Source organism: Carettochelys insculpta, chromosome 24 (assembly GCF_033958435.1).
Source record: "Carettochelys insculpta isolate YL-2023 chromosome 24, ASM3395843v1, whole genome shotgun sequence".
Classification (NCBI taxonomy): Eukaryota; Metazoa; Chordata; order Testudines; family Carettochelyidae; genus Carettochelys; species Carettochelys insculpta.
In genome coordinates, this window is record NC_134160.1 from 17,873,453 (window position 1) to 17,897,995 (window position 24,543).

Sequence of the window (24,543 nt, forward strand, 5' to 3'; positions counted from 1 at the left end):
CCCCCAGGCCAGCTGTGGAGCCAGGCTGGGAGCATGGGGCAGAGGGACAGTGGGCCAGGGAGCCGGATGGGAGGGTGTCCCATGGGGCTGGGGAGGGAACCCAGGTCCTCGGGGAGATTTAAATACCCCTTGCCCAGTTCCTTCAAGTCAAGCCAAGAACCGGCCTTCTCCTCCCTGGTGCCCGGCCCGGCTCAGAGTGTGGCCCAGGCCCCACGTGCAGGGCAGGGCAGCCCGGCTGTCTCTAGGGCTCCCTGGACGCGACCACGAAGCGGGTTCAAATGGCAACTCATGGCCACGCCACCGGACAGCAGCCTGTGTGGCACAGACACCACAGCCGTGTGCTCGCAGGCCAGTGAGACGCGGCCGTCCCTCCTGGCCTCCTGGCCGCCGTGGGCCTGCGCAGGCTGCACCAGAGCAGAGCCCAGCCAGCTCTGCAGCGCGCCGGTGTCTGCAGTGCGGGGAGCTGCCGGAACTTGCAGCAGTTCCGCCCAGGAGAGCCGTGCAGCCGTGGGGAGCAGGCGGCTGTGCCCAGGGCCCAGCCCGGACTGTGCCTGTGCCACACAGGAGGGGGGGGCCCCGGGCCTGGGATGGAGACAAGCCCTCTCCGTGATCCAGCCCCCTCGCCAGGCCCAGCCTGGCCCCCTCCCGCCCAGCACCCGAGCTCCCCTCAGAGGCCCCAGGCCGACCGTGTCCCTGCCTATTGCCACCCCCTTGCACTGCACAATGACGGCACACACAACGCTTACCAACACCACTCCACCGCACACACGACAACCCCACAGTCACGAACCACAGACAGCTTTGCAAGACAACGGTCCCGGGCTGGCGTCCCAGGTCAAACACGCGGCGGCAGGGCAGGGGGAGCAGGCACAGGGTCGCTGGGGGAGCCCTCCTGCTGCTTCCGGTAAGCGCCCACGGCTCAGGGCTGGGCCTGGCCCAGGGACGCCCCGGGTCTCTGCCCCTCCTTGCAGAGCAGCTAGCGCAGTGCTGGGGCAGTGGGAAGCAGGGCACCGACGGAGCCGGTTCCATGCCCGGGACGGGGACCCTGCCAGGCAATGTGCGTCTCTACAGAGGGGCAGAACACCCGCCCTGGGCACCCCCCAAAGCAGGAACTGAAGCACCGGAGGGGAGCAGAGACCCGGCGGCAGAGCCATGCCTGGTGAGGACTGACCCTGCTCCACGGGGGATGAGCCACGCTGGGTCCACTGGCTGCCTGCCTACAGGTCACACAGCCCCACGTGCGTGGCTGGTGCTGGGGGGAGGGCAGGTGGGCTGCTCACCTGATGCCACATATGGATGCACAGATGGCCCAGGACCTAGCGGCACCACCCTCTGCTGTGGTGCCAGGGACGTGCCTGGCCAATCGGCTCCCGTCTCGGTTCTCCCATGCCAGGCAGAGCTGCTCCCCAAAGCCAGCCCCCGCACCGGCAGGAGGTCCCAGCCCTGCAGCCCCTGGGCACCTGGGCGCTCCCAGGCTGGGGCAGGGCCAGGGAGATGGTCCCTCACAGCTCTCTGTCCTGGACAGTTCCTCTCTGCAGTGACATAACTATGTCTGGAAAAAGAAGGGGCGTGTCGAGAGGAAGGAAGGAAGGAACGTATGCTAACGAGCAAATAATAATTAAAAATGAGCATCTGGAATAGAATATATTAACTTCTGTACATGAGCCAAAAATGTAAACATAATTAATTAACTGGTAATAATGTCTTTATAAATAGACTACGACCTCTATGTACCCAGAGCAAACCGCATCACCGGTACATCAACAAGCTGCTGCGCAGGTCCTCACACAGACACGCTGGGCACCCAATGGCCCCTGGCTGTGAGGCCTGAGGAGATGGTGCAGGCCCACCACAGGGTGCCACTTGGTCCCAGGCAAGGAGCAGTTCCTTACAGCCTCCGGCAGGACTTGGGCGATGCGGCAGGGGGGATGCTGTGGGTCTGGGAGAATTGCAGGAGGGGACAGAGCAAGATGGGGCTTTAACAAACCAGCCCCAGTCTCTGCGCCTGGTGCTCCTGGGCCATGCACGGAGAAAGGGGTGTGGGGTGGCCCCCCGGAACAGCAGCGCTCTCGGGAGGGGGCCCACTCCTTTCCCTTCACTCGGCCCTGCAGATGTCTGCGCTGGCTGCTCCTGGAGGAAACGAGCCCAAACCCAGAGCCACAGGCCCCACAGGCCAATGTGCACGGGGACCTCAGGTGCGTTCTACACCCCCTGGCCAGGGAACCCTGCCCTGGGCCAGCCCAGGGAGCCAGGCAGCCCCAGTCTGCAGCCACGGGGACTTCTGGCTCTCGGGTCCCTTGCTAGGGGCGGGGGTCAGTGAGGGTGTTGGGATCCCTGGAAGTCGCCCAGACCTGCTCAGACCTGGGGCATCCTGGAGGTCCAGACAGTAAGTCTGGGCTCAGGCATCAGCAGCTGATCTGTCACTCACACTGCTCAGCACGGGGTCGTCACGGTGGGCCTGGCCTCTCTGACTCTACGGGCGGGGGAGCCTGAGAGATTGGAGGGCAAATCCTCCCCACACACACACCTGGGAAGCACCAGGCCTGTGCCTTGGGTCGGACGTGGGGTCGTGCTCGGCCGGCAGAGCAGGGAACCCCAAGCAAAGCGCAGCACAGACGGGTCCTCGTTTCCGAGCCAGGACGGGCTCCAGCCCCAGCTCTCCCGTGGGGCCTGGCCTGACTCACCCAAGCGGCTCGGGCCAGCCCCAGCGCTGCTCTGAAATGCTTGTGGGGGCTGGGTCTGCTGCTGGGCCATCGCCGCTGAGCGAAGCCCCAGTGAACATGGAACCCCAATGGCCAGCCCAGCCCGGCCTAGCCCAGCCCGGCCGAGCCCGGCCCAGCCCAGCCCAGCCCAGCATGGCCCGGCCCGGCCCGGCCCGGCCCGGCCCAGCCCGGCCTGGCCCGGCCCGGCCCAGCCCAGCCCAGCCCAGCCCCACTGAGCACCAACACCAGCTCAAAGGCACAGGGCTGGCACCCTCATCCCCTGTGACTGGCCCCTGCAGCTCCCAGCCTGCTGGCCCCACTCTCTGCTGATACAGGCCATGCTTGCAGATGCTGGGTCCCTGAAGGTCGCTGCTGCTTAGTCCAGGGGCTCCTTGGCACGGGGAGCAGGGCACCTGGCAGCCCCTGGGCGCTTGTCCCAAGCTGGTGCAGCCAGGGCAGGCTCTACGGGCAGTGGGAACAGGCAGAGGCCCAGTGAGCTCTGCAGAGGGCAGCAGGTGCTCGTGATGCCCAGGGCCCCGGCGCTGACCTCTCCATGCCCAGGAGATGCTCCACAACACAAGTGTTTTGCAAACACATCAGTGCTCTGGCTCTCCGGCCCTCAGCATATCCCTGATAGAAACCACCACCTCCCTCCGCCGCCGCCGCCTCCCCAGCCGGGCCCAGCCCCCTCCGCCGCCGACTCCCCAGCCGGGCCCGGCCCTGCACAGCCCCCTCCGCCGCCGCCTCCCCAGCCGGGCACGGCCCTGCACAGCCCCCTCCGCCACCGCCTCCCCAACTGGGCATGGCCCTGCATGGCCCCCTCCCCTGCCGCCTCCCCAACCGGGCACAGCCCCCTCCGCCGCCACCTCCCCAACTGGGCCCAGCCCCCTCCGCCGCCGCCTCCCCAGCCGGGCCCGGCCCTGCACAGCCCCCTCTGCCGCCGCCTCCCCAACCGGGCACGGCCCTGCACAGCCCCCTCCGCCACCGCCTCCCCAACTGGGCATGGCCCTGCATGGCCCCCTCCCCTGCCGCCTCCCCAACCGGGCACAGCCCCCTCCGCCGCCGCCTCCCCAACCGGGCCCAGCCCCCTCCGCCGCCGACTCCCCAGCCGGGCCCGGCACTGCACAGCCCCCTCCGCCGCCGCCTCCCCAACCGGGCACGGCCCTGCACAGCCCCCTCCGCCACCGCCTCCCCAACTGGGCATGGCCCTGCATGGCCCCCTCCCCTGCCGCCTCCCCAACCGGGCACAGCCCCCTCCGCCGCCGCCTCCCCAACCGGGCCCAGCCCCCTCCGCCGCCGACTCCCCAGCCGGGCCCAGCCCTGCACAGCCCCCTCCGCCGCCGCCTCCCCAACCGGGCCCAGCCCCCTCCGCCGCCGACTCCCCAGCCGGGCCCAGCCCTGCACAGCCCCCTCCGCCACTGCCTCCCCAACCGGGCATGGCCCTGCACGGCCCCCTCCATCGCCGTGTCCCCAGCCAGGCCCGGCCCTGCACAGCTCCCTCCGCCGCCACCTCCCCAACTGGACACAGCCCCCTCCGCCGCCGCCTCCCCAACCGGGCACGGCCCTGCACGGCCCCCTCCATCGCCGTGTCCCCAGCCAGGCCCGGCCCTGCACAGCTCCCTCCACTGCCGCCTCCCCAACTGGGCACGGCCCCCTCCACCACCGCCTCCCCAGCCAGGCACGGCCCTGCACAGCTCCCTCCACCGCCACCTCCCCAACTGGGCACAGCTCCCTCCACCGCCACCTCCCCTACCGGGCACAGCCCCACACGGCTCCTGATTGCTCTTCTAACACGCTGATTATCCAATGGCAAGAGAGTGCATGACATTAAATAAATAACCCTCCACCCTCTAACCTACCCCAAGCTGACCTCTCCAGCAGGGATCCAGGCTAGCAGCAGCTCCTCCTCCCCCATTGCACAGCCCAGAGCCACCTGCCGGGCCTGGCCCCGCAAAGCACACACCTGCAAAGCCAGCATTTTCACGTGCAGGACCATGCACGCCCCTGCCCGGGCACAGTGCTCCACATGTGGCATACAGACAGCTGCCATTGTCAGGGGGTTGGGTTTTCGCAAGCACCGATGGTGGCAAACGAGGCTCGGAATCCAGCAGCAAACTCTGGAGAGGGCCCCGTGTGGCAGGCGGCCCCAGCCGCTAGCTCCAGCCCAGAGCCAGCCCCAGCCCCCCAGCTCAACCAGCCTTGGGGCAGGTCCCAGAACAGTAAGTGGCAACCCACTGGGTGGCCCCGGGGTGCGGAGCCGGGGGCTGCAGGCTGACGCTATCCCTGACTGCTGACAGGCGCCTCCTTGGGGAGTTTTCTGAGCCTGCCCAGGGAAGCAGGGCCTGGGCGGTCACTGCCCCTCTGCTCTGGGGTGTGGGAGAACCAACACAGAGGGGGGCAGTCTGGGCAGGGGCAGCTGGGAACCCCCTGAAGGTAGAGGAGGACCAGACCACGTGATTATCCCACCAGGACTGGCTCCAGCCTAACTGTCTGCCCCCACCTGCTGTGCTTCCTGCGCGGGTGGGCGGGCAGGCAGGCAGGCAGGGGTGGCCTGGGCTAGCTCGCCTGGTGCACGGGGGCCAGGCTGGGGGACTGGGTCACCCTGGGGCTCTGCTCAGGGTTAACAGATGGCTCTAGCCTGTCACACAAGAAAGGCAGAAGAGAGACAAGCCAAGTCCGTTCCCGGGTCCCCGCGCGCGTCCTGGGCCGGGCCCGGCTGCGTCTCAGCCAGGCACCCAGCTCTGGTTGGGCGGCTGGGGGGCGCCGGGCAGCGTGGCCATGCTGAGGCCATTCTGCGGCGGCAGGGCCGAGTCGAAGTTGAAGTCCATCTCGTCGCTGTCCATGAAGTCGTTGAGGATAATGGACTCCACATCGCACTCCAAACTCCCGTTGAACATGTCCAGGTCCAGGTCTGCCGGGAAGCGGTCCTGGCCCAGGCCCGGGGGGTGCATGGCCCCCTGGTAGGGGCCCTGCAGGGAATCCAGCAAGCTGTGGTGGGCCCCTGGGGGGTGGCCGTAGGGATGGAGGTGCCCGTGGTGGGGCATGGCCGCCAGGCTGCAGGAGTCACTGGGCACGCTCATAAGGCTGATGGGAGGGGGTAAGGCACTGGTGCTGACGGCAGGGTGGTGGCTGGCTGGCGCTGGGTGGTACAAAGTGCTGCTCTTCAGGAGGGCGGCCGAGTGGACCGGGTACGTGGACAAGCCCAGCTCCCCGCCGGCGCCCAGGAGCACACTCTGTCTGTGGCCGCGGGCCGGTGCCAGGGCGCCCGCCTGTGCCTGCGCCAGCTCGGCCGGGGCCAGGCCCTCCTTGTGCACGTAGGAGGTGGAGGAGAGCAGGTCCTGCAGCGAGGCGGGGCGGCAGGGCGCTGCGGGGGCGAAGCTGGCCTGCTTGTTCTCCTGGATGGTCTGCATGGGCAGGCGGCGCAGCAGGCTCATGGCGGGCTGGCTGTAGATGGCCCCGCAGTAAGTGCCGGCGCCTGCTCCCAGCGTGGAGCACTTGGCGTTGCAGGGGAAGCTGGAGCTGCGATGCCGGAGGCCGCCGGCAGGCAGCGGCTGCGCCGAGCTCATGCCGTAGCTGTCCTGCAGCTCCTCCAGCAGGCTCTCGCCCAGGCTGATGGTGCCGGTCAGGTCGGCGAGCCGGGGCAGCTCCACCGAGCACCTGCTGCCGAGGGAGGGGGAGACGGTGCTGGAGGGGCTGGGGTACATCAGGGGGGAGGACGGGGTGCCACCCTCGTCCTCCTCCAGCTCGTCTGGCTCGTGGCTGGCCAGGATGGGGGAGAGGCGCCCGCCCAGCCCGCTGCCTGGGGGGTTGGCCCGTGGCCGGAACTCGGCCCAGGCGTCATACTCGTCGCTGGCGTGTGAGGCGGGGCTCTCGGACCACTTGGCCTGCGGGGCGGACGGGCTGTCCTCCCCACGCTCCTGGGCCGCCTGCAGCTGCTTCTTCCGGCTGGCTTTGCCCTTGATGCGCAGAAACTTGCTGGCGTTGTCCATGGAGACAGAGCGCCGGCGCGGCGGCTTGCCGGCCTTGCCACCCTCGGGGTTCAGCATCCACCAGGAGCTCTTGCCGGTGCCCTCGTTCTGCACGCGGATGAAGCGGGTGTGCAGGGACAGGTTGTGCCGAATCGAGTTCTGCGGGAACAGCAAAGCAAAGAGCCTCTGTCAGAGAGTCCCCGCTACCAGCTTCTCTACCCGTGTGGCACCCTGAGAGCCATGACCTAGTCCCTGCTCCGTCCCCGCCCCAATGTGCCTCAGTTTCCCCATTGGCACAAGGGGCGTAATGACACTGACGCAGCATAAGTGCTTTGAGATACATGGCTGGGGCGAGCTGGGGGTGGGGGTGTCTCTGTCTCCCTTTCGCACAGTGCAGGAGCTGCAAGGGGGCTCGGCCAGCGGGGTAAGGTGCTCAGCGAGGGCTCTGGCAGCTGGGTAACAGAGCCGCTCCCCTCACAACAGGGGCAGTGCTGGAGAAGACCTCACCCCAGCCTGGCAGTCGGCCTCTGCCTGGCTGGGCGGGGCCCCTGGGCATTCAGACCTGCCAGCCTACTGTGCAGGGCCACCTCTCGCACTGGTGCTGCTCAGGAGCAGGGACAGCCATCAGAGCATCACTGGGATCAGAACCGGGCTGAGGTGTCACAGGCTCTGTGGCTTCCCCGCACAGCCCCATGCGACCCAGCTCCCGCCTCCCGCTCACTGCACTGGCACGAGGCACATGCCAAGTCGCTCCCTTCCTACCAGCCCCCAGTGGACACAGAGCCTGGTCCTGTGCTTGGGCAGGCTTCAGATTCATGGCACCAGCCCTGGCCACCAGTGCATGGTCTTGGGGGAAGCCATGTGCCCTGGACGTGCCTCAGTTTCCCTGTCTGTGAAATGGGGATAAAGGAGGCCTGGTGCCTAGCACAGCGCAGAGAGCTGGGGTGGCAGAAGCCAGGGCTGAGGCTGGGGCAGGGGGAAGGGGGGTGCTGGGGCACACTGCATCAGTTGGATTCCAGAGACAGAGACACCAGGCACTTTGCAGGGGGCTGCCTGTGGCTGAGCGGGCAGGAGGCGACGCTCGCTGTGCGCCTGCCCCTGCCCGCCGGGGAGGAGCCATGCAGTTTGCCAGCCCCAGAGAGGGAGGTTGCCCAGGTGCCCAGGAGAAGGGCTGGCGCGGGTGCATACTAATGAGAGGTGTGTGAGCTCGGGGCCCATCCATCACATTACGTAATGGCTTCCTTCTCCGCACTTCATTTGTTTGGAGATTGCTCCCAGCCTGGCCCCTCGCCAGCAGCCACCAAATCCAAGTCTACAGAAATCAATCTCGCACTGACTGATTAAGCCGTGTTTAGAACTAATTGCTCCTTCGTGTGCGGGGAGAATAAATTACTGGCTTTGATTTCACAACTTTAAAACGCTGCTGCAGGTACAGGCTGGCCGTTAACCCCTTCCCGCCCCAGCCCCGCCTGGCCAGGCTGCCCCCAGCTCAGACAGGCCGGGCCAGGGCCAGGGCCAGGGCCAGGGCCAGCCAGGCGGGAAACGCCTGCTGTTGACTGGGACCAGGGGCGCCCGGGCCTCTGCCCCACGGCAGCGCTACGCCCACAGCTTGCCAGCACAGTGCCTACGATGGCAGGGCCAGCCACTCCCTGGGCCCCTGTGCTGCTCGGCAGGGAGCCCCCATCCAGCCAGGGGCTGCTGCCAAGAGCCGGGCCCCTCCCTTGGGGCAGGGCGCAGTGTCCGGGCGGGGCGCTGTGTGCCCTTGGCACCGCCGTGCAGTGGCCCCTTGCGAGCTGGGGGAGGGGCCCTGTGCCCACCCACCTCCCAGGCTTTCCACTATGCCCATCGCGAGCCAGGGGCCAGGGCGTGCCCGGGGCAGCGCTGCATGCTGCAGCCGTGGCCTCAGGAGGAGAGGTGCACGCTTCTCCCAGCCTGGGCCGGGCAGGCACCCGAGACAGCTGGCCGCAGAGGCCCACTCCTGCCCCGCTGGCAGCCCCAGGAACCTGCCTGCCCAGGGCACCGTGCTGCTCCCCTGGCACGGCCCCACGGAGCAGCGTGCCCCGGGGTGAGCGAGGCTCTGGCCCAGCAACCATGTGCCGCCCTCTAACCAAGAGTGCAGGCAGTGAGGGCGGGGAGCAGCAGGGGCCTTCGCCCCAGAACTGCTGGAGCCTGGGCAGGGCCACAAGGAGGCGGCACTCCCTGGAGCCAGGCAGGACCTGGCTCTCCCTCCAGCCGTGGCAGGGCAGGGGGTACCGGGCGAGGCCAATGGGCAGACGGCGGCTCCAGTCTCCTGCGGGGGCTGCCCGCCAGGTGCCAGCCAGTGGAAGCTGCAGATGCCTGGCTGCCGAGCCGGCGCTGTGCCAGAGCCCCTGACTGGCCATCCAGCCGGTGGACGTGCCCCCTTGTGCCCCCTGAGCTCTGGCCAGCATCCTGCGCCACCCGCCCGTGCCTGGCAACGCTTGGGAAGTGCCAGGCGCCTCCGGGCAGAGGGCTGGGAGAGGGGAGGGAGCTGGGCAGGCTGCCCGTTGCGGTGACCCTGGCAGCGGGACGTCTGGCTGGCTCTGCTCCGTGGGAGCCGGGACAGGCTGTGGCAGTGCCGGAGAAGGGCAGCCCCTGCCCCAGCTCACCTTTCCCCTCTCCTGAGCACCAGCCAGGCCAGGCCCTTCCCCACACATGGGGCTCTGGCCACAGCCACCCTCCCGGGCACCTGCCAAAGCTGCTCCCAGACCTCCCTGCGGAGGCTGCTAGTGAGCCGGGAGCCCCAGGGCGAGCTGATGCCACACAAGCCTGGCTGGTCCCTGCCACGCCCCTGCACCGCCCCACTGCCCCCCGGTGCTGCCGTGCTGGCCACACGCGAGTGCCAGGGAGAGGCACCAGGGAGCCCAGTGCTCTCCCCCGAGCACCACACAGCTGGGAGCCAAGACAGGGAGGGTGGCCCAGAGCGCAGGGCAGAGCCAGAGCAGGTGCTGTCTGGGCCACACGGCATCAGCTGCACTGGGCTTGTGGCTGCCCCTCTCCGGCACCCAGCTGGGCAGCCGGCCCTCCAGTGGCTGCGCCAGAGACTACTGGGAGTGGGGGGTGCTCAGCACCTGGCAGGATGGGCCCTGTCCCGAGCTGCTGGAAGAGAGATGAAGACGGAGCTGCCTCCCCCTGGGCCAGGCCGGGCCGGCCTCCGAAAGGGGACAGGAGGCGTCTGGCTCCGTCCCAGGGGCGCTGCTGACACCTGCTCACCAGCTGGCACCCAGCAAGGGGCTGGGGGCTGACCCAGCCCCAGGCCACGCTGGCTCCCGCATCCCTGCAAAGCAGCAATGCAGGAAATGCCGGTCCCCAGGGCCTGGGCCAGACCTGGAGGTGGGCAGGGAGCTGCTACTGGCTGGGGCTCAGCCCGGGCCTGACAGCTCTGGAGCCGGAGCATCCTCTGCTGTATGAGCCAGGGTCAGGGCCACCAGCCTCCCACCGCCAGATGCTGCCTGGCTCCTTCGATGGGCAATTGCCACCAGCAGGAGCTCTCTCCCCTCCCCAGCCTGGCAGTGGCTCCTGCGCAGGCTGGGCCTGGGTGCTGCTGTCCCCCGCGGGAGTCCTGGGGACCGGCCGGGGGCTGGAGGGGCAGCTCTGTGCCCACTACTGCAGGGACGTACCACAGCCAGCCAGCCCCTCTCCCACCACTGGTTTGCAGCGCCTCTGGGGCAGGCTGTGCCCAGAGCCACGGCGTAGCTCGAGCGCTGGGGCTAGTGACCTGGCCCGATTTAGCGAGGGGTCACTAAGAGTCCATGGGAGCTCTGGGCCAGCCCTGGCGTCTTGCCGAGCCCCGCAGATGGGAAGGCTGGAGCTGATGGGGGCAGCGGGGGACAGGGTGTGGGAGTCCGGCTTTTGGAATAAGCAAATCAGCTCACCAGGGAAATGGCAGCCAAGAACAGTGCCCCACCCTTCCTGCCTGCACCACGGCACCGACTGGCAGGGGACAGGCTCCCACCCGCTCCTGGCAGCTGTCCTGGGAGAGCCCCCGCTGACCACTCCCTGCAGCATGCTCCCCTAGCGCCAGCTGGGCTCTGCCCTGCCAGCGTCCTGCAGCGCCCCAGCACCATGCCATGTGGCACAGCAGGACCCATGTGCTCCTGGCGCCGAGGCCTGTGCGCTCACCACTAGTCCTTGCTGCCACAGAGCGGCACAAGCTGCAACTGGACACAAAGAGGGTGACCGGGGGGGTCGCTGCTCCTCCTGTGGCTTGGGGCACTGGCCAGGCACCTGGGGTAACTGCTGAGAGCGGCAGCACCACTTCCTACCCCACACTGGGGGTGGGCATTGCTGTTCTCCGCTGGACGGGTGCTGTGCTCCTCCTCAGAGGTAGCCGCAGGCCCACAGCAGGTGCAGTACCCCCAGGGAGAGCTGCCAGGCCAGGCTGTGTTAGCCGCCCCGCAGCCGTGGGCAGGGGCCTCTCGCTGGCAGTAGCAGCTCACGCACTAGGCCGCATACAGGCCGAGGCGCTGTCGGGCCAGCGCATGGGGAGAGGCTCTGGGCCTGGTTAGCAGGGGCCCTGGCTGCCGAACCACGGCCCTGGAGAGGGAGGCAGGAGCCCTGGAGGCTGGGGCTTGGAGGGGCAGGCGGCAGGCAGGGCCCCCTTGGAGGCAGCTGGCAGGTTCCCAGCACAGCAGAGCCCCCAGCTGCCAGCCCATGTGCCTGCCCCCCCACCCCCCGCACCAGCCCCACATCCCCGGGGGACTGGGGAAGGTGCTAGGCCCAGCGCTGCCCCCCCCTGCCAGCAGACCAGGCACAGGCAGCCCCTCCCCCCACCCCCAGGAGCCGCATTGTCAAGGGAAACAGCCAGCGTGAAATTGGTCTGATTAGCAATTAGTCCCATTGTGGAGGGATTAGCTGGACCCATTGTTCTGATGAGTGGCTCGAGCAGCAATTTGCATGGGGAAGGAGCTGTCCGTTCCCGTCCATCTGACCAGACAGACGCCCGCCCGCCCGTCTGGGGCCGCACGCCAGCCCCCTGCGGCTGGGACCTGGGCAGGCTGGAGTGGCCAGGCAGCTGCAGGGCTGGGAATGCTGCACGGCCTCTGCAAATAGGGGGCCTGACACTGGGGGCCTGCCAGCCTGTGAGCTGTCCCGGCCCCTTCACCGTCCCAGCCCCGTGCCCCAGCCTGACCCTGTAACACCAACCTGGCCCCACGTACTGCCCCAGCCCTGTGAGCTGTCCCGGCCCCTTCACCGTCCCAGCCCCGTGCCCCAGCCTGACCCTGTAACACCAACCTGGCCCCACGTACTGCCCCAGCCCTGTGTGCTGTCCCGGCCCCTTCACCGTCCCAGCCCCGTGCCCCAGCCTGACCCTGTAACACCCACCCAGCCCCATGCACTGCCCCAGCCCCATCACCATCACAGCCCCGTTTTTCTTCACACAGTGCACAGTCAACCTGTGGAACTCCTTACCAGAGGACAAGGTGAAGGCCAGGACTCTAACAGAGTTTAAAAAAGAGCTCCATAAATATTTGGAGGTTAGGTCCATAGATGGCTGTTAGCAAGGGGTGAGGTATGGTGTCCCTGGCCTTTTGTCGAAGGCGGGAGACAGATGGCAGGAGACAGATTGCTTGATCGTTGTCTTCGGTTCACCTCCTCTGGGGCACCTGGCATTGGCTACTGTCAGCAGACAGGATACTGGGCTAGATGGACCTTTGGTCTGACCCAGTATGGCCGTTCTTGTGTTCTTATGTTCCAGCCCCGTGCGCTGGCCTGACCCCGTAACACCCACCCGGCCCCATGTACTGCCCCAGCCCCCTCACTGCCCCAGCCCCAGCCCCGTGTGCTCACCCAGCCCCATGCACCATCCCAGCCCCGTGCGCTCACCCAGCCCTGTGCCCCTGCTCTCTGGCACTGCAGGCCTGGGCTTCTTGGCGGCATTGCCGGGGCCCATCCCTTGCGAGGCAGGAGCAGCTGAGGACCTCTGGAAAGCGAGTCGCTTCGGTGCCTCCCTTTGCACTGCCCGTGGGAGCGCCCGTCTCAGCCGCTCTCTGCCAGGTGCCTGAGCCAGACAAGCCCCTGAACACCAGGGCCAGGCCCGAAGCTGGTGAGCAGCACCAGCCCAGGGGCTCTCAGCCTGGGGGTCACCCGCTGTGGAAGCGAAGGGCAGCCAGCCCCAGTGCCCCCCTACTGCCACGCCCCCGTCTGTCCCCCTGAGGCAGCCCCAGCCGAGCAGCCCCCCACCCCCAGGCAGCAGCAAGGGGACAGAGAACAGCCCTGTGCTCTGGGGCAAAGCCCTCCTCCCGCACTCACTGCTCCCTGCCCGGGAACGTCACCCTCCCCACAGAGCTTCCCAGCCCCACACCACAGGGCTCCGGGCTCCTCCTCGGCCTCGGCCTCGGCCTCGGCCTGAGATGAACCCGTGGGAGGCAGCATGGCCAGACAGACCTGGGGCCCTGCCTGGCTGCTGGGGGACGGCCAGGCAGGTCACCAGGTCACACAGGGCCTGCCCAGAGCCTGGTGCCATGGTACTGACGGGCACAGTGCCCGCCGGCTGGATGGCGCTGCGTGGAAGGAGCCGTTGGCACTGTGCCGAGATGACACTTCCCCGGCGCTGGCAGGTGCTTGCAGCTTAGGGGTCTGGCTCAGACCCAGCTCCCACCAGCCGTGAGCCCCAGGCGCGCCCGCCCAGATGGCAGGCGGGAAGCTGCTGAGACGCCAGCTCCCGGCTTGGCCCAGCACATTCCAGCGCTGCCTCAGGGCTCTGCCCGGCCCCGCTGGAGCAGGGCTGGGAGGGTCTGCAGGGCCCCACATGGTGGGCTCAGCAGAACAGCAGGTTGCACCAGCCCCCAGCCGGGGACAAGGAGCACAGGCAGGCGCTGCCGCTCTGTGCTCACCAGCCAGCCAGGAGCTCCCGTGGCAGCGCCCAGCAACGCAGTCCCTAGCGCGACGTGGAGCAGGGAGGCAGGAGCTGCTTCTGCAGCAGCTGGCCTGGATTCTGGGCCAGGCCCCTGCCCCACTGCAACCACGGTGTGACAACCGGCCAGGAGCGGCTGCAGGGGCGGTGAGAGCGAGGGGCGCCTGGGAATTCTGCCGGGGCCGCGGGGGCAACTCAGGGACTTAGCTCATCCCTGGGAAGCTCAGGAGATGACTCGATCCCAGTCCCTGAGCACCTCTGCCGGGGAGATTTGAGACGCGCCGACTGTGACCCTGCAGCTGAGGTGCACTGAGATCTGGGGCTGGAAACCCCGGGCGCATTTAACAGGGACCTGAATTCTCCTTGAGTTGCTCAGGCCTGGTCTTCAGGGAGGTGTTCACCCCGGGCGGCTGTCTGGCTGCACGGTCGCACTAACAGCATGGCTGTGTCCCCGGGGACGAGTGCCCGGCACCCCTGCACCCAGCCACGCGGAGAGTGGGCAGGGGGCAGTCGCAGGAGGAGCAAACCCGCTATAACCAGAGCGGCGGCAGTGAAGAGAAGCTCCTGGCTGGCTTCTCCCTCACCTGAAATCGAGGACCCCGGGCAGAGGCCTCGTCTGTCCCATCTACTTTCCAGCAATCACAGGCCGCCTGCCGGCTGAGGGTCTCCAGCCCCTGCTAGGCAGGAAGTTGGCCTTGCCGGCCCTAAGGGCCCTTTGCAGCCTTAAACGCTGGTAATCCAGCTCCCAGCCTGGCCACACCTCCAGCACTTGCCAGCTCCCCTGCCCGTCAGCCCCTGGCTGGCTGGCTGGCCCAGCAGAGACCGAGCCCCCCGTGCCGCTCAGCTGGGGCTCGTGGGGGTGGGGGAGCGACATGCTGTTCTGGTAGGGCTCTGGTCTGAAGAAGTGGGGCTGTCCCATGGAAGCTCCCCACCTAAACCGTTACCTGGCTAGTCTTTACAGTGCTACTGGACTGCTTCTTCGTTTTGCTCCAGGCGTGCCTTTGCCCCCCAGTGGTGCCCAGCCGACACCTGCCGCTGCGCCAGCTTCACCGACAGCCAGGGTGAAAGAATCAGCCAGCAGGAGCTGCTGGGCAGCAGGTGGGGGAGCCGCACACACCAGCCGGCCCAGCCTCCCAAGGGAGAGGGCGCAGCGGGCGGTGGGACCGGCACATCCGTCTCCCTTGGGCTGCCGGATGCCCACCAAGGCTCCCCTAAGTTTTTCCATCCACCCATGGAACGCGTCTTTGTCTGCACCACCAACATAAATGCGGCTGCCGGCGGCTGCGGGGCACCAGCTGGATCTCTGGCAGGCGGCTGCCGAGCGCTCAGCTCACAGAGATCACTGCTGCCCACCAGCGTTCCCCTGTGACAGACTCACACCTCTGGCCGTCACACCCAGGCTAGCAAACACACCTCCGCATGCCCCCTCAGCACCCTGACCTACCGGAGCAGCTCCTTTACTCGACCGCAGCAGCTGTAGGCTGAGCCCAGCCCAGAGGGAGACCCCTGCCACCCTACACTGCCCTGCAACCCTCATGGCCAGCTCTGCTGCGTCCCGCCCGCCAGGGTCCTGGCCCTTACGGTGACAGTACAGCTGGGCAGCCGGCTAACCGTGCGTTGCCATGGAGACAGCTGCGGGCTCTGGTGGCCATTACCCAGCTCAGCTGTGGTTCTGGTCCCACCACCTGGCTCGGGGTGGCCTGCAGCTCCTTGTTCAGCACGGGCACTCTTGCATGACCTCGAGGCTCCTGGCGGGCACCTCCATTAGACCCATGCTCCAAGGCGTGCTCCCGCCAGCTGCTGAGTGCTGTGGCAGAGTGGGACCTGGCAGATGACCGCCAGGAGCTCCGTTTGTCTTGGCAATGGGAGCTCTGCATGCGCTTGGAGAAGGGCCTCCGGTTCCCCAGAAAGCCCTGATCCTACCGAGCCAACTCCTCCTCCAGACAACAGCTGGCCAAGCAGCCTGGCCGCCGGCAGGGGACTCACCACGTCTGCACATCTGGCCCCACTGCTGGGCCGGCCAGCGAGCGAGCCGTTCACCTGCCCAAGCCCTCGCACACGCGTGCGGCTCCCTGACAGGAGGCAGTGATAGGCCGCTAACGAGACTCCCCGTCTGAGCTGGCTGAGGCACACGCCATGATGGCTGCTCTGCACACACACGCCGGAAAAGCTCCATAGCCGGAGTCTGGGCCATGGCTCCAGCACGTCCTCTCGGCACTTAGGACTGCGCTGACCCGGCAGGGCACGCTGTGCCCAGACAGGCTGCACAATGGCAGGGTACAGGCTGTACCTGTTACAGCCTCCACCTCCAAGGGCTTCTTGCCCCCGCCACACACCACCTGCTCTCAAAACCCTCCACAGGGGAGTGGACAAGTGGCTGCGTTATCCAGTGGCTGCCCATCCTGGTGGTCTCTGGGCACCATCTCCATGGCACAGGACAAAAGGTGGGGAAAGGGAAGCAGGAGTCCCACCAGGGCCCCAGAAAGCTGGGAGCGTTATTAGCTCTCTTGGGGTCAGGCCTGGAGGCCCTGCTGCGCTGGATGCTCTGCAGAGATGCCTCCACCTAGACTTGTATCTCACTAATTTTAGTAAGCTCAGAGCCACGCAATGAATTCAAAGATGCACCTGCTGCACCATTCTTACTTTGCACACTCATTTCCTCCACAACAGTGTCTTCTTCCCTAACTTCCCCATTCTCAGCTCCACAGCCCACAGCCTCTGGCTTTGCTGCTTGTGTGCTGCAGGTAGTAGTGTCAGCATCCAAAGGTATTGCCACATTTACAGCACTCTTTTCTGGCATTGCCTCATCAACTTTCCTCCTTTTTACAGCTGCATCAGATGTCTCGGACACCTTTAAGTCACCACTACTCATATCATCTTCTTCTACTGCTACTGAGTCATCCTTTTCCAGCAATTCTGGAAGCACCTCTGTGGTCTCTTGGTTAATGGCAAACTCCTCAAGGTTATAAGAGATCCTCTCAATGTCAGTGGGACTTTTCAATGGTCCAGGACACTTACCACTTAGCCTGTTCATCTCAAGCTTTCTTTTCTTGCTTTCCTTTAGCCCGTCACACTCTGCCCCATCCCCCAAGCCCATAAGGTCCTCGCTCAGGTCACGGTCTCCTTGCTCTGCGACACGCATGGCACCGTGCTTGTTTAGCTCCTCTGAGATACATTCATCAGTCACCTCGACGATTTGTGAGGCTTTAGCATCCCCAGTTGTCCCCTCCCTGTTTACAGGGCAGGTTTTGTTTGTTCCCTCTGCTGCTTTATCTCTGGCGCATTCCTTCTCTTCATCGGCTTTTGGGCAGAGCTCGGACTTTGACAACTGTGGTTTGTACGTCAGGAGCTTCTTATGAGGCCCCCATACAAACCTATCCCGAGGTCTGAAGTGCTGCCATGCATAGTGTATCAGTTCCCTTCGCATCTGCTTGTTTCTGATGGTGAAGAGGAAGTAATCCAAGGCCCTTCTCTTAACATTTGTGAGTGTTTCGGAAACAAGGGTCTCCGTTAGAAAAAACGTCACCAGTTGTACTTGATAGTGTTCATACCCCATCTCTCCCAGACACTTCACAATACGTGTTATCCGCAAATTGTTGTGACTAAACCGATCAAGGTTGCGAAATCTCTGAAGCCAGTTTTCTGCTCTTCTCACTTCCCCTGTTTCTTCACTTATCAAGTTTATTCCATAAAAACCCAGCGTGAGTTTGTAAGCCCTGACGAACCTTTGCATAACTTCTGCGGATTTCTTAAAGGCCTGAATTTCTTTATGTGTGATGGGCTTTGCACGCCAGTTCATCCCACGCTCATGCAAAGGAAATAACCATTGTATATCAGGATGATTTTCTTCCAGAGTCTCATAACCCTCCTGCCAAGCTTCAAGGAGCTCATCAATAAACAAGCCATGAGGCAAAAATTGAATTTCGTTTTTGTAGAAACTTAAATTCCACGTCTCCTCCTCTTCAGCATCTTCTTCCCTTTCTTCCAAACCCGGACACCGTCGTCTGTATCTCTGCATGTCTTTTGCGGCTGTCCAGTTGCGTCCCATGGAGAACTCAGAACCTCTATAACCAATGGATGAGATGGCTGGTCTTCTTTGCTCCTTCAGGCATAGTGGAGGGGTAACACATTTCCCACCGCCCTCCCAAAACAGCTCCCGTGCTCCCTTCCAGGTCTCCCCCACTTCACAAACAGAAAGCTCAGGCGCAGGAGTCACCTGTGAGCCCTAACCCTAACTCCTCCTTCCCAGCGACGGATGTGCCAGGGTGGCCTGGCGAGAGTTTAATGCTCCATGCCCAAGGGCTGCACCGAGCGGCCTGTCAGCCGCTGAGACGCAGCTGTCTCTGGGGTGGAGCACGGCAATAACAGTGCTCAGCAACCTCAGACTCTTCAGGGCAGGAAGTGAGGACGAATCCCACCCAGTGGTAATGAGAGGTGGAGTGTGGCCAGGACACCGGGGTCCACACTAGAGCCCGGTGACACTAAGACTGGGAGCTCACCCCACCCACTCCTCTCCCCGCCTCTGGGCTCGCACACACCTCGGTGGAGCCAGCTGGGCTCAGGAGCCCACAGCATGAAGCCCACCGCGCCCAACAGACCTAGGCTGAGCACTGGGCTCTGCACCCAGCTCTGGCGACTGCCCAAGCTGCTCAGAAGGGTTGGCCCACCAGCAGCGCAGGCTCTGCCGTTACTTGGTGTCCAGGGCCCAGCTCTGCACCCCGTCCCCTGACCACCAGGCTAGTGGCCCTGCTGCTGCCTGCGAGGGCAGCCGACCAGAGCCAGAACACAGCAGTGCCAGGCCCCAGCGCAGCCGCTCCCCAGCGTCCCAGCTGGCACAGCCCAGAGCAGGGGCTGCAGCCGCACTAGTGAGAAGAGCCAGTTTGTCCAGGCGGGGTCCGAACTCGACCCGCCAAGCGGCGCAGCGCTGCGAGCACGAGACCGTCCCTCGGGAGTCAGACCGGACCTCCTCTCGCCCTCCTTCAGAGCAGCGGTGACAGAGTTGTTACCCCATCTCCAGACTTACCCCACCTCAGCCCCCAAGTCCGCCCCCTCCCACAGACCTGCCCCCCAGCCTCACATTTAACCCCTGCAGCCCCAAACCACCCCCCGCCCCAGGCTTAACCCCTGCAGCCCCAAACCACCCCCCAGCCCCAAGCTTAACCCCTGCAGCCCCAACCCGCCCCCCTGCCCCAGGTTTAACCTCTGCAGCCCCAACCCGCGCCCCCCTGCCCCAGGCTTAACCCCTGCAGCCCCAAACCACCCCCCAGCCCCAGGTTTAACCCCTGCAGCCCCAACCCGCCCTCCCCCTGCCCCAGGCTTAACCCCTGCAGCCCCAAACTGCCTCCCAGCCCCAGGTTTAACCCCTGCAGCCCCAAACCACCTCCCAGGATTTACCTGCCTCAGATGCAATGTGTGCTGCACCCCCCCACCCTCACTGCTGTGCTATAAGGGGGTGTGCCCCCCACCCCACCCCCCTGGCCTCACTCGCGCCAGGTGCTGTGGCGGGGGGCACTTCTGAGCTGGTGGCGATGGCAGGTGAGGGGAAGCAAAGAGCTGGGAGAAACACGGCCGCCTCTCTTCCCCTGTGGCTGCGGCTCCCTGCCGAGCTGTGCCTGGAGCCAAGCCGAGCCAAGCTGGGCGGGCGGGCAGCAGCCGGAGGAGAACGAGGCCCCGGGCTCGGAGCAGAGAAAGCAGTGCTGGCCATGGCCGGCGGGAGCCGGCTGCTGTCTTTCCCTGTCTCCCTGGCACAGCCGGGGGCGTCCACTGCAGCGTGCTGCTGGGGGAGCTGGGTCCTGCTGTGCTCCACCACTCCCTGCCGGCCTCCTGCTTCTTGGCCCCGCTCCGGCAGGGCCCCGCCAGCTTCCTCTGCTGGGCACTGCCACCACTTCAACAGGAAAGCAGCCCTGTGTGAGGAGTGGCAGCTCTGCAGCTGCAGGTTGCCGAGGTCAGGCTCTCCCTGGGCACAGGCTGGGAGCGGGCACTGGGTGCGTGCCCTGGCTACGCCTGGGGCTCCCGGCTCTGCAGGAACAGACAGTAAATAACCGGGTGCCTTCTACCAGAGTCTGTGATGGCCCATCAGAGCCCAGGCCCAGCACAGTACAGACAGACACACCACCCTGCCCTGAACAGCATCACGCTGGGGTGGATGGGTGGGAGAGGGGAGCCATTTACCCTGGCCCCTCTCCTCTCCAGCGTCCCTGCCAGAGCCCCTCTGCTCAGCCCTCAAGGGCTGGAGACAGGGCACCCAGAGAGGAGCTGCTGCTGGAACGCCAGACAGGTGTCAGCCATTCTCTGCCCTGCAAAAGGCTCTCACCCCCTGGGGGTCCCAGCCCAGCAGCCCCCGACCTGCCACACAGAACAGGGTTAGATCTTTCTGCAGGACTCCGTCCTAGGCAGTCATTCCCCATCTTGTACGCATGCAAGCGACTGCTCCTTCCCTCGTGGAGGACTTCCTTTCTTTCATTGCTTCATCCTATTTCCTTCAGACCATTTCTCCAGTTTCTCCAAACCCGTCTGCATTCGGACCCTGTCCTCCAGAGCGCCCGTGACCCCTCCCGGCTTGGCATTGTCCACAAACTCTGCACCATTATCTAAAGCAGGCACCAGCAACCCCAGCATGGGCACCACGAGAGGCGTGCGAGCTGATCTCCATTGGCACACGTGGCAGGAGCTCAGCCCTGCCCCTCCTCCCCCACACAGCTGGGAGCTTGCTGAAAGCCAGACCGCCTGTGGGCTAACCAAAGACCAGCTAATGCTGCCAACCACCCCCTGCATGGAAAAGCTCCACATTTTAATTCATTTATGAATGGAGCTGTTGCCACTAGGACTATTAGTGACTTTAAAAAGTGTCACCAGCAAAAGGTCAAATCTCGGCACGCCACCCCGCAAAGGTTGCTGACCCCGATCTAAAGCGTTGATGAAGCTGCTGAACAGAACCAGAGCCAGGGCTGATCCCTGCAGACCCTGGGTCCCTGGGGATGTGCCCTTCCAGCCGCACGGAGAACCACTGCTCCGGGAACTAGCTGTGCACATTGGTCCTTCCGGCTACAGCACCATGCTGGGACTCCCATTCCACTGAGTCTCCACCACGACCCCAAAGATCTCCCAGCCTGGCTTCCCGGGGTGGGGGCAGGAAGACTGCTCTGGCTGAGGCACTGCAGCAGGTCAGACTAGATGGGCACAATGGTCCCTTCGGCCTGAAAACCTTCGGCTCTAACCAGCCACCGCTGTCACCCTGCGCTCACTGCCTGGTGGGCTCTTCCCCCAGCCCAGCCCCACATGGTTTGGGGCGTTGCCTTGCTGCAGAGAGCGCACTGGGGGTGCAGCACCATCCCTAGAAGAGGCAGAGGCAGCACAGCCCCTGGAAATGCTGCTGTGCTCCCTGGTGTGCCAGCAGGTGCCACGTGTCTGGCTGTGCAGGATGGACTGCTTGGTGCACAGCTGGGACCTCACCTGCCGGCAGGTGCCTTTCCGCAGCCCAGCTGGAGCCAGGTGGTCAGCCCTTGGCGGGCTCCCGGACCTGCAGGGGGAGCCCACCTGAGATCAGGGATCCCGCTAAGTTGCATGGCCGCTGAGCTGAGCTGAGCTGCAGCCAGGAGCCCAGGGCCACCCCCAGCAGGCCCTGCTGCGCTCCCACTGCCAGCCCCCCTCACTGCTGCCTGTAGCACCCTCTGCACGTCCCCCAGGCAGCACTCCTGCACCTGCCTTACAGCACCGCTGGAGGGGACTGGGAGTGCTGACTGCCCCCGGCCAGCACGTCTGGGTAACGATCTCACCCAGGCATGGTGCCTCAGCTTCTGCCCCGCCCCGCCCCGTTTGGAGCACCAGCCACAGCACAGAGGCAGCCAGGGACCACCCACAGACACCTGTGCTCCCCGTCTGCACGCAGCCAGTGGCTGGCCTGTGAGTGCTCAACAGTGGCTCCACAGCCGGCTCAGCGCCTCGCCTGATCCCAGGCCAGCCTGACCGGCGCTGATCAAACCGACGCAGCGGTGTGCCGGCCTGTGGCGGGCCAGCAGCTCCGCCCTGCTGGCAGTGAACGCAGGGGGTCTCAGCTTCTGCTGGGGAGCTGCCCGGTGAGCCAGCAGCGGCCTGGCCTGAATGCCCCTTGGCTGGTCACGCAGCGTGGACCGGTGGGCACTCCCGTCACCGCGGTAACGCCTCCCCCTGCCCTGAGCGTGCTGCACGCACACACTCGCAGGGCGTGGTGCCGAGCGAGACCCAAGGTGCTGGGTGAGCCATGCCACGACCCCGGCTCACCACTCTGGATGTTCCCCCCGAGCAGCGCCCCAGCAGTGCAGAACCCGGCCCACGGCCACGCATAAGAACATAAGAACATAAGAATGGCCATACTGGGTCAGACCAAAGGTCCATCCAGCCCAGCATCCCATCTGCCGACGGTGGCCAATGCCAGGTGCCCCAGAGAAGGAGAACAGAAGACAATGATCAAGTGATTTATCTCCTGCCATCCATCTCCTGCCCTTGTTCTGAAGGCTAGGGCACCATACTTTATCCCTGGCTAATAGCCATTTATGGACCTAACCTGCAAAAATGTATCAAGCTCTTTTTTAAACCCTAATAGAGTCCTGGCCTTCACAGCCTCCTCGGGCAAGGAGTTCCACAGGTTGACTGTGCGCTGTGTGAAGAAAAATTTCCTTTTATTAGTTTTGAACCTACTACCCATCAATTTCATTTGGTGTCCCCTAGTTCTTGTATTATGGGAAAAGGTAAATAATTTTTCTATATTCACTTTCTCCACACCATTAGTGATTTTATATACCTCTATCATATCGCCCCTCAATCGCCTCTTTTCCAAACTGAAAAGTCCCAGTCTCTCTAGCCTCTCCCCATATGGGACCCGTTCCAAGCCCCTAATCATCTTAGTCGCCCTTTTCTGAACCTTTTCTAATGCCAATATATCTTTTTTGAGGTGAGGAGACCACATCTGCACGCAGTACTCAAGATGTGGGCATACCATAGTTTTATATAGGGGAAGTATGATATCTTTTGTCTTATTATCGATCCCTTTTTTAATAATTCCTAACATCCTATTTGCCTTACTAACTGCCGCTGCACACTGCGTGGGTGTCTTCAGAGAACTATCCACTCTAACTCCAAGATCCCTTTCCTGATCTGTCGTAGCTAAATTTGACCCCATCATGTAGTACGTGTAATTTGGGTTATTTTTTCCAACATGCATTACCTTACACTTACCCACATTAAATTTCATTTGCCATTTTGCTGCCCAATCACTCAGTTTGCTGAGATCTTTTTGTAGTTCTTCACAATCCCTTTTGCTTTTGACTGTCCTGAACAACTTGGTGTCATCTGCAAACTTGGCCACCTCACTGCTTACCTCATTTTCTAGATCATTGATGAACAAGTTGAACAGGATCAGTCCCAGGACTGACCCCTGGGGAACACCACTAGTTACCCTCCTCCATTGTGAAAATTTACCATTTATTCCCACCCTTTGTTTTCTGTCTTTTAACCAATTCCCGATCCATGAAAGGACCTTTCCTCCTATCCCATGACCACCTAATTTACATAAAAGCCTTTGGTGTGGGACCGTGTCAAAGGCTTTCTGGAAATCTAGGTATATTATGTCCACTGGGTGCCCCTTGTCCGCATGTTTATTAACCCCTTCAAAGAATTCTAATAGATTAGTTAGACACGACTTCCCTCTGCAGAAACCATGCTGACTTTTGCCCAACAATTCGTGCTCTTCTACGTGCCTTGCAATTTTATTCTTTACTAGTGTTTCTACTAATTTGCCTGGTACTGATGTTAAACTTATCGGTCTATAATTGCCAGGGTCTCCTCTAGAGCCTTTTTTAAATATTGGTGTTATATTGGCCGTCTTCCAGTCATTTGGTACCAAAGTGGATTTAAAGGATAGGTTACAAACCACTGTTAATAACTCCGCAATTTCACATTTGAGTTCTTTCAGAACCCTTGGGTGAATGCCGTCTGGTCCTGGAGACTTGTTACTATTCAGCTTATCAATTAACTCCAAAACCTCCTCTAATGTCACTTCAATCTGAGTGAGTTCCTCAGATTTGTCACCTAAAAAGGCTGGCTCAGATTTAGGAACCTCTGTAACATCCTCAGCCGTGAAGACTGAAGCAAAGAAATCATTTAATCGCTCCGCAATGGCACTGTCTTCCTTGATCGCTCCTTTTATATCTTTATCGTCCAAGGGCCCCACTGCTTTTTTAGCGGGCTTCCTGCTTCTAATGTATTTAAAAAACATTTTACTATCGTTTTTTGAATTTTTGGCTAGCTGTTCCTCAAAATCTTTTTTGGCTTTTCTTACTACATTATGACACTTAATTTGGGAGTGTTTATGTTCCTTTCTATTTTCCTCACTAGGATTTGACTTCCACTTTTTAAAAGCTGCCCTTTTCTCTCTCACTGCCTTTTTAACATGGCTATTTAGCCATGGTGGTTCTTTGTTAGGTCTCTTACTGTGTTTTTTTATTTGGGGTATACATTTAAGTTGGGCCTCTAGTATGGTGTCTTTAAACAGTTTCCATGCAGCTTCCAGGGATTTTAGTTTAATTACTCTACCTTTTAGTTTCTGTTTAACTAGCTTCCTCATTTTAGTGTAATTCCCCTTTTTGAAATTAAATGCCAGAGTGTTTGACCGCTGCGGTGTTCTTCCCAACACAGGAATATTAAAAGTTATTATATTGTGGTCACTATTTCCAAGCGGTCCAGTAACAGTTACCTCTTGGACCAGATCCTGCGTTCCAGTCAAGACTAGATCGAGAATCGACTCTCCCCTTGTGGGTTCCTGTACTAGCTGCTCCAAGAAGCAGTCATTTAAGGCCTCAAGAAATTTAATCTCTGAATCCCGTCCTGAGGTGACATGCACCCAATCAATATGGGGATAATTGAAATCTCCTATTATTACTGTGTTTTATTTTGATAGCCTCTCTAATCTCCAGCGGGGAGCGGGGAGGGAGGGCAGCAGTGAGCAGCAGTGGGAGCGTGTCGG

At 63.0% G+C, this 24,543-nt stretch overlaps 2 protein-coding genes across 2 annotated transcripts in view; both read right to left on the reverse strand.

The window, feature by feature from the left end:
- Positions 1-4,308: 4,308 nt before the first annotated feature.
- The window catches only part of FOXO6 (forkhead box O6), a 74,555-nt gene continuing 54,320 nt past the window's right edge, over positions 4,309-24,543 (reverse strand). The window contains exons 2-3 of the mRNA XM_074976184.1: positions 4,447-6,829; positions 4,309-4,412 (exon numbers count right to left, since the gene is read on the reverse strand). Coding sequence (XP_074832285.1) covers positions 5,426-6,829 — 1,404 coding nt within the window. The 3' untranslated portion in view covers positions 4,309-4,412; positions 4,447-5,425. The remainder of the gene's footprint in view (positions 4,413-4,446; positions 6,830-24,543) is intronic.
- The window catches only part of LOC142001115 (uncharacterized), a 30,664-nt gene continuing 18,788 nt past the window's right edge, over positions 12,668-24,543 (reverse strand). Inside the window, exons 5-10 of the mRNA XM_074976053.1 lie at positions 20,997-21,063; positions 16,125-17,646; positions 15,200-15,351; positions 14,129-14,218; positions 12,941-13,036; positions 12,668-12,778 (exon numbers count right to left, since the gene is read on the reverse strand). Of these exons, the coding sequence (XP_074832154.1) occupies positions 12,668-12,778; positions 12,941-13,036; positions 14,129-14,218; positions 15,200-15,351; positions 16,125-17,646; positions 20,997-21,063 (2,038 nt within the window). The remainder of the gene's footprint in view (positions 12,779-12,940; positions 13,037-14,128; positions 14,219-15,199; positions 15,352-16,124; positions 17,647-20,996; positions 21,064-24,543) is intronic.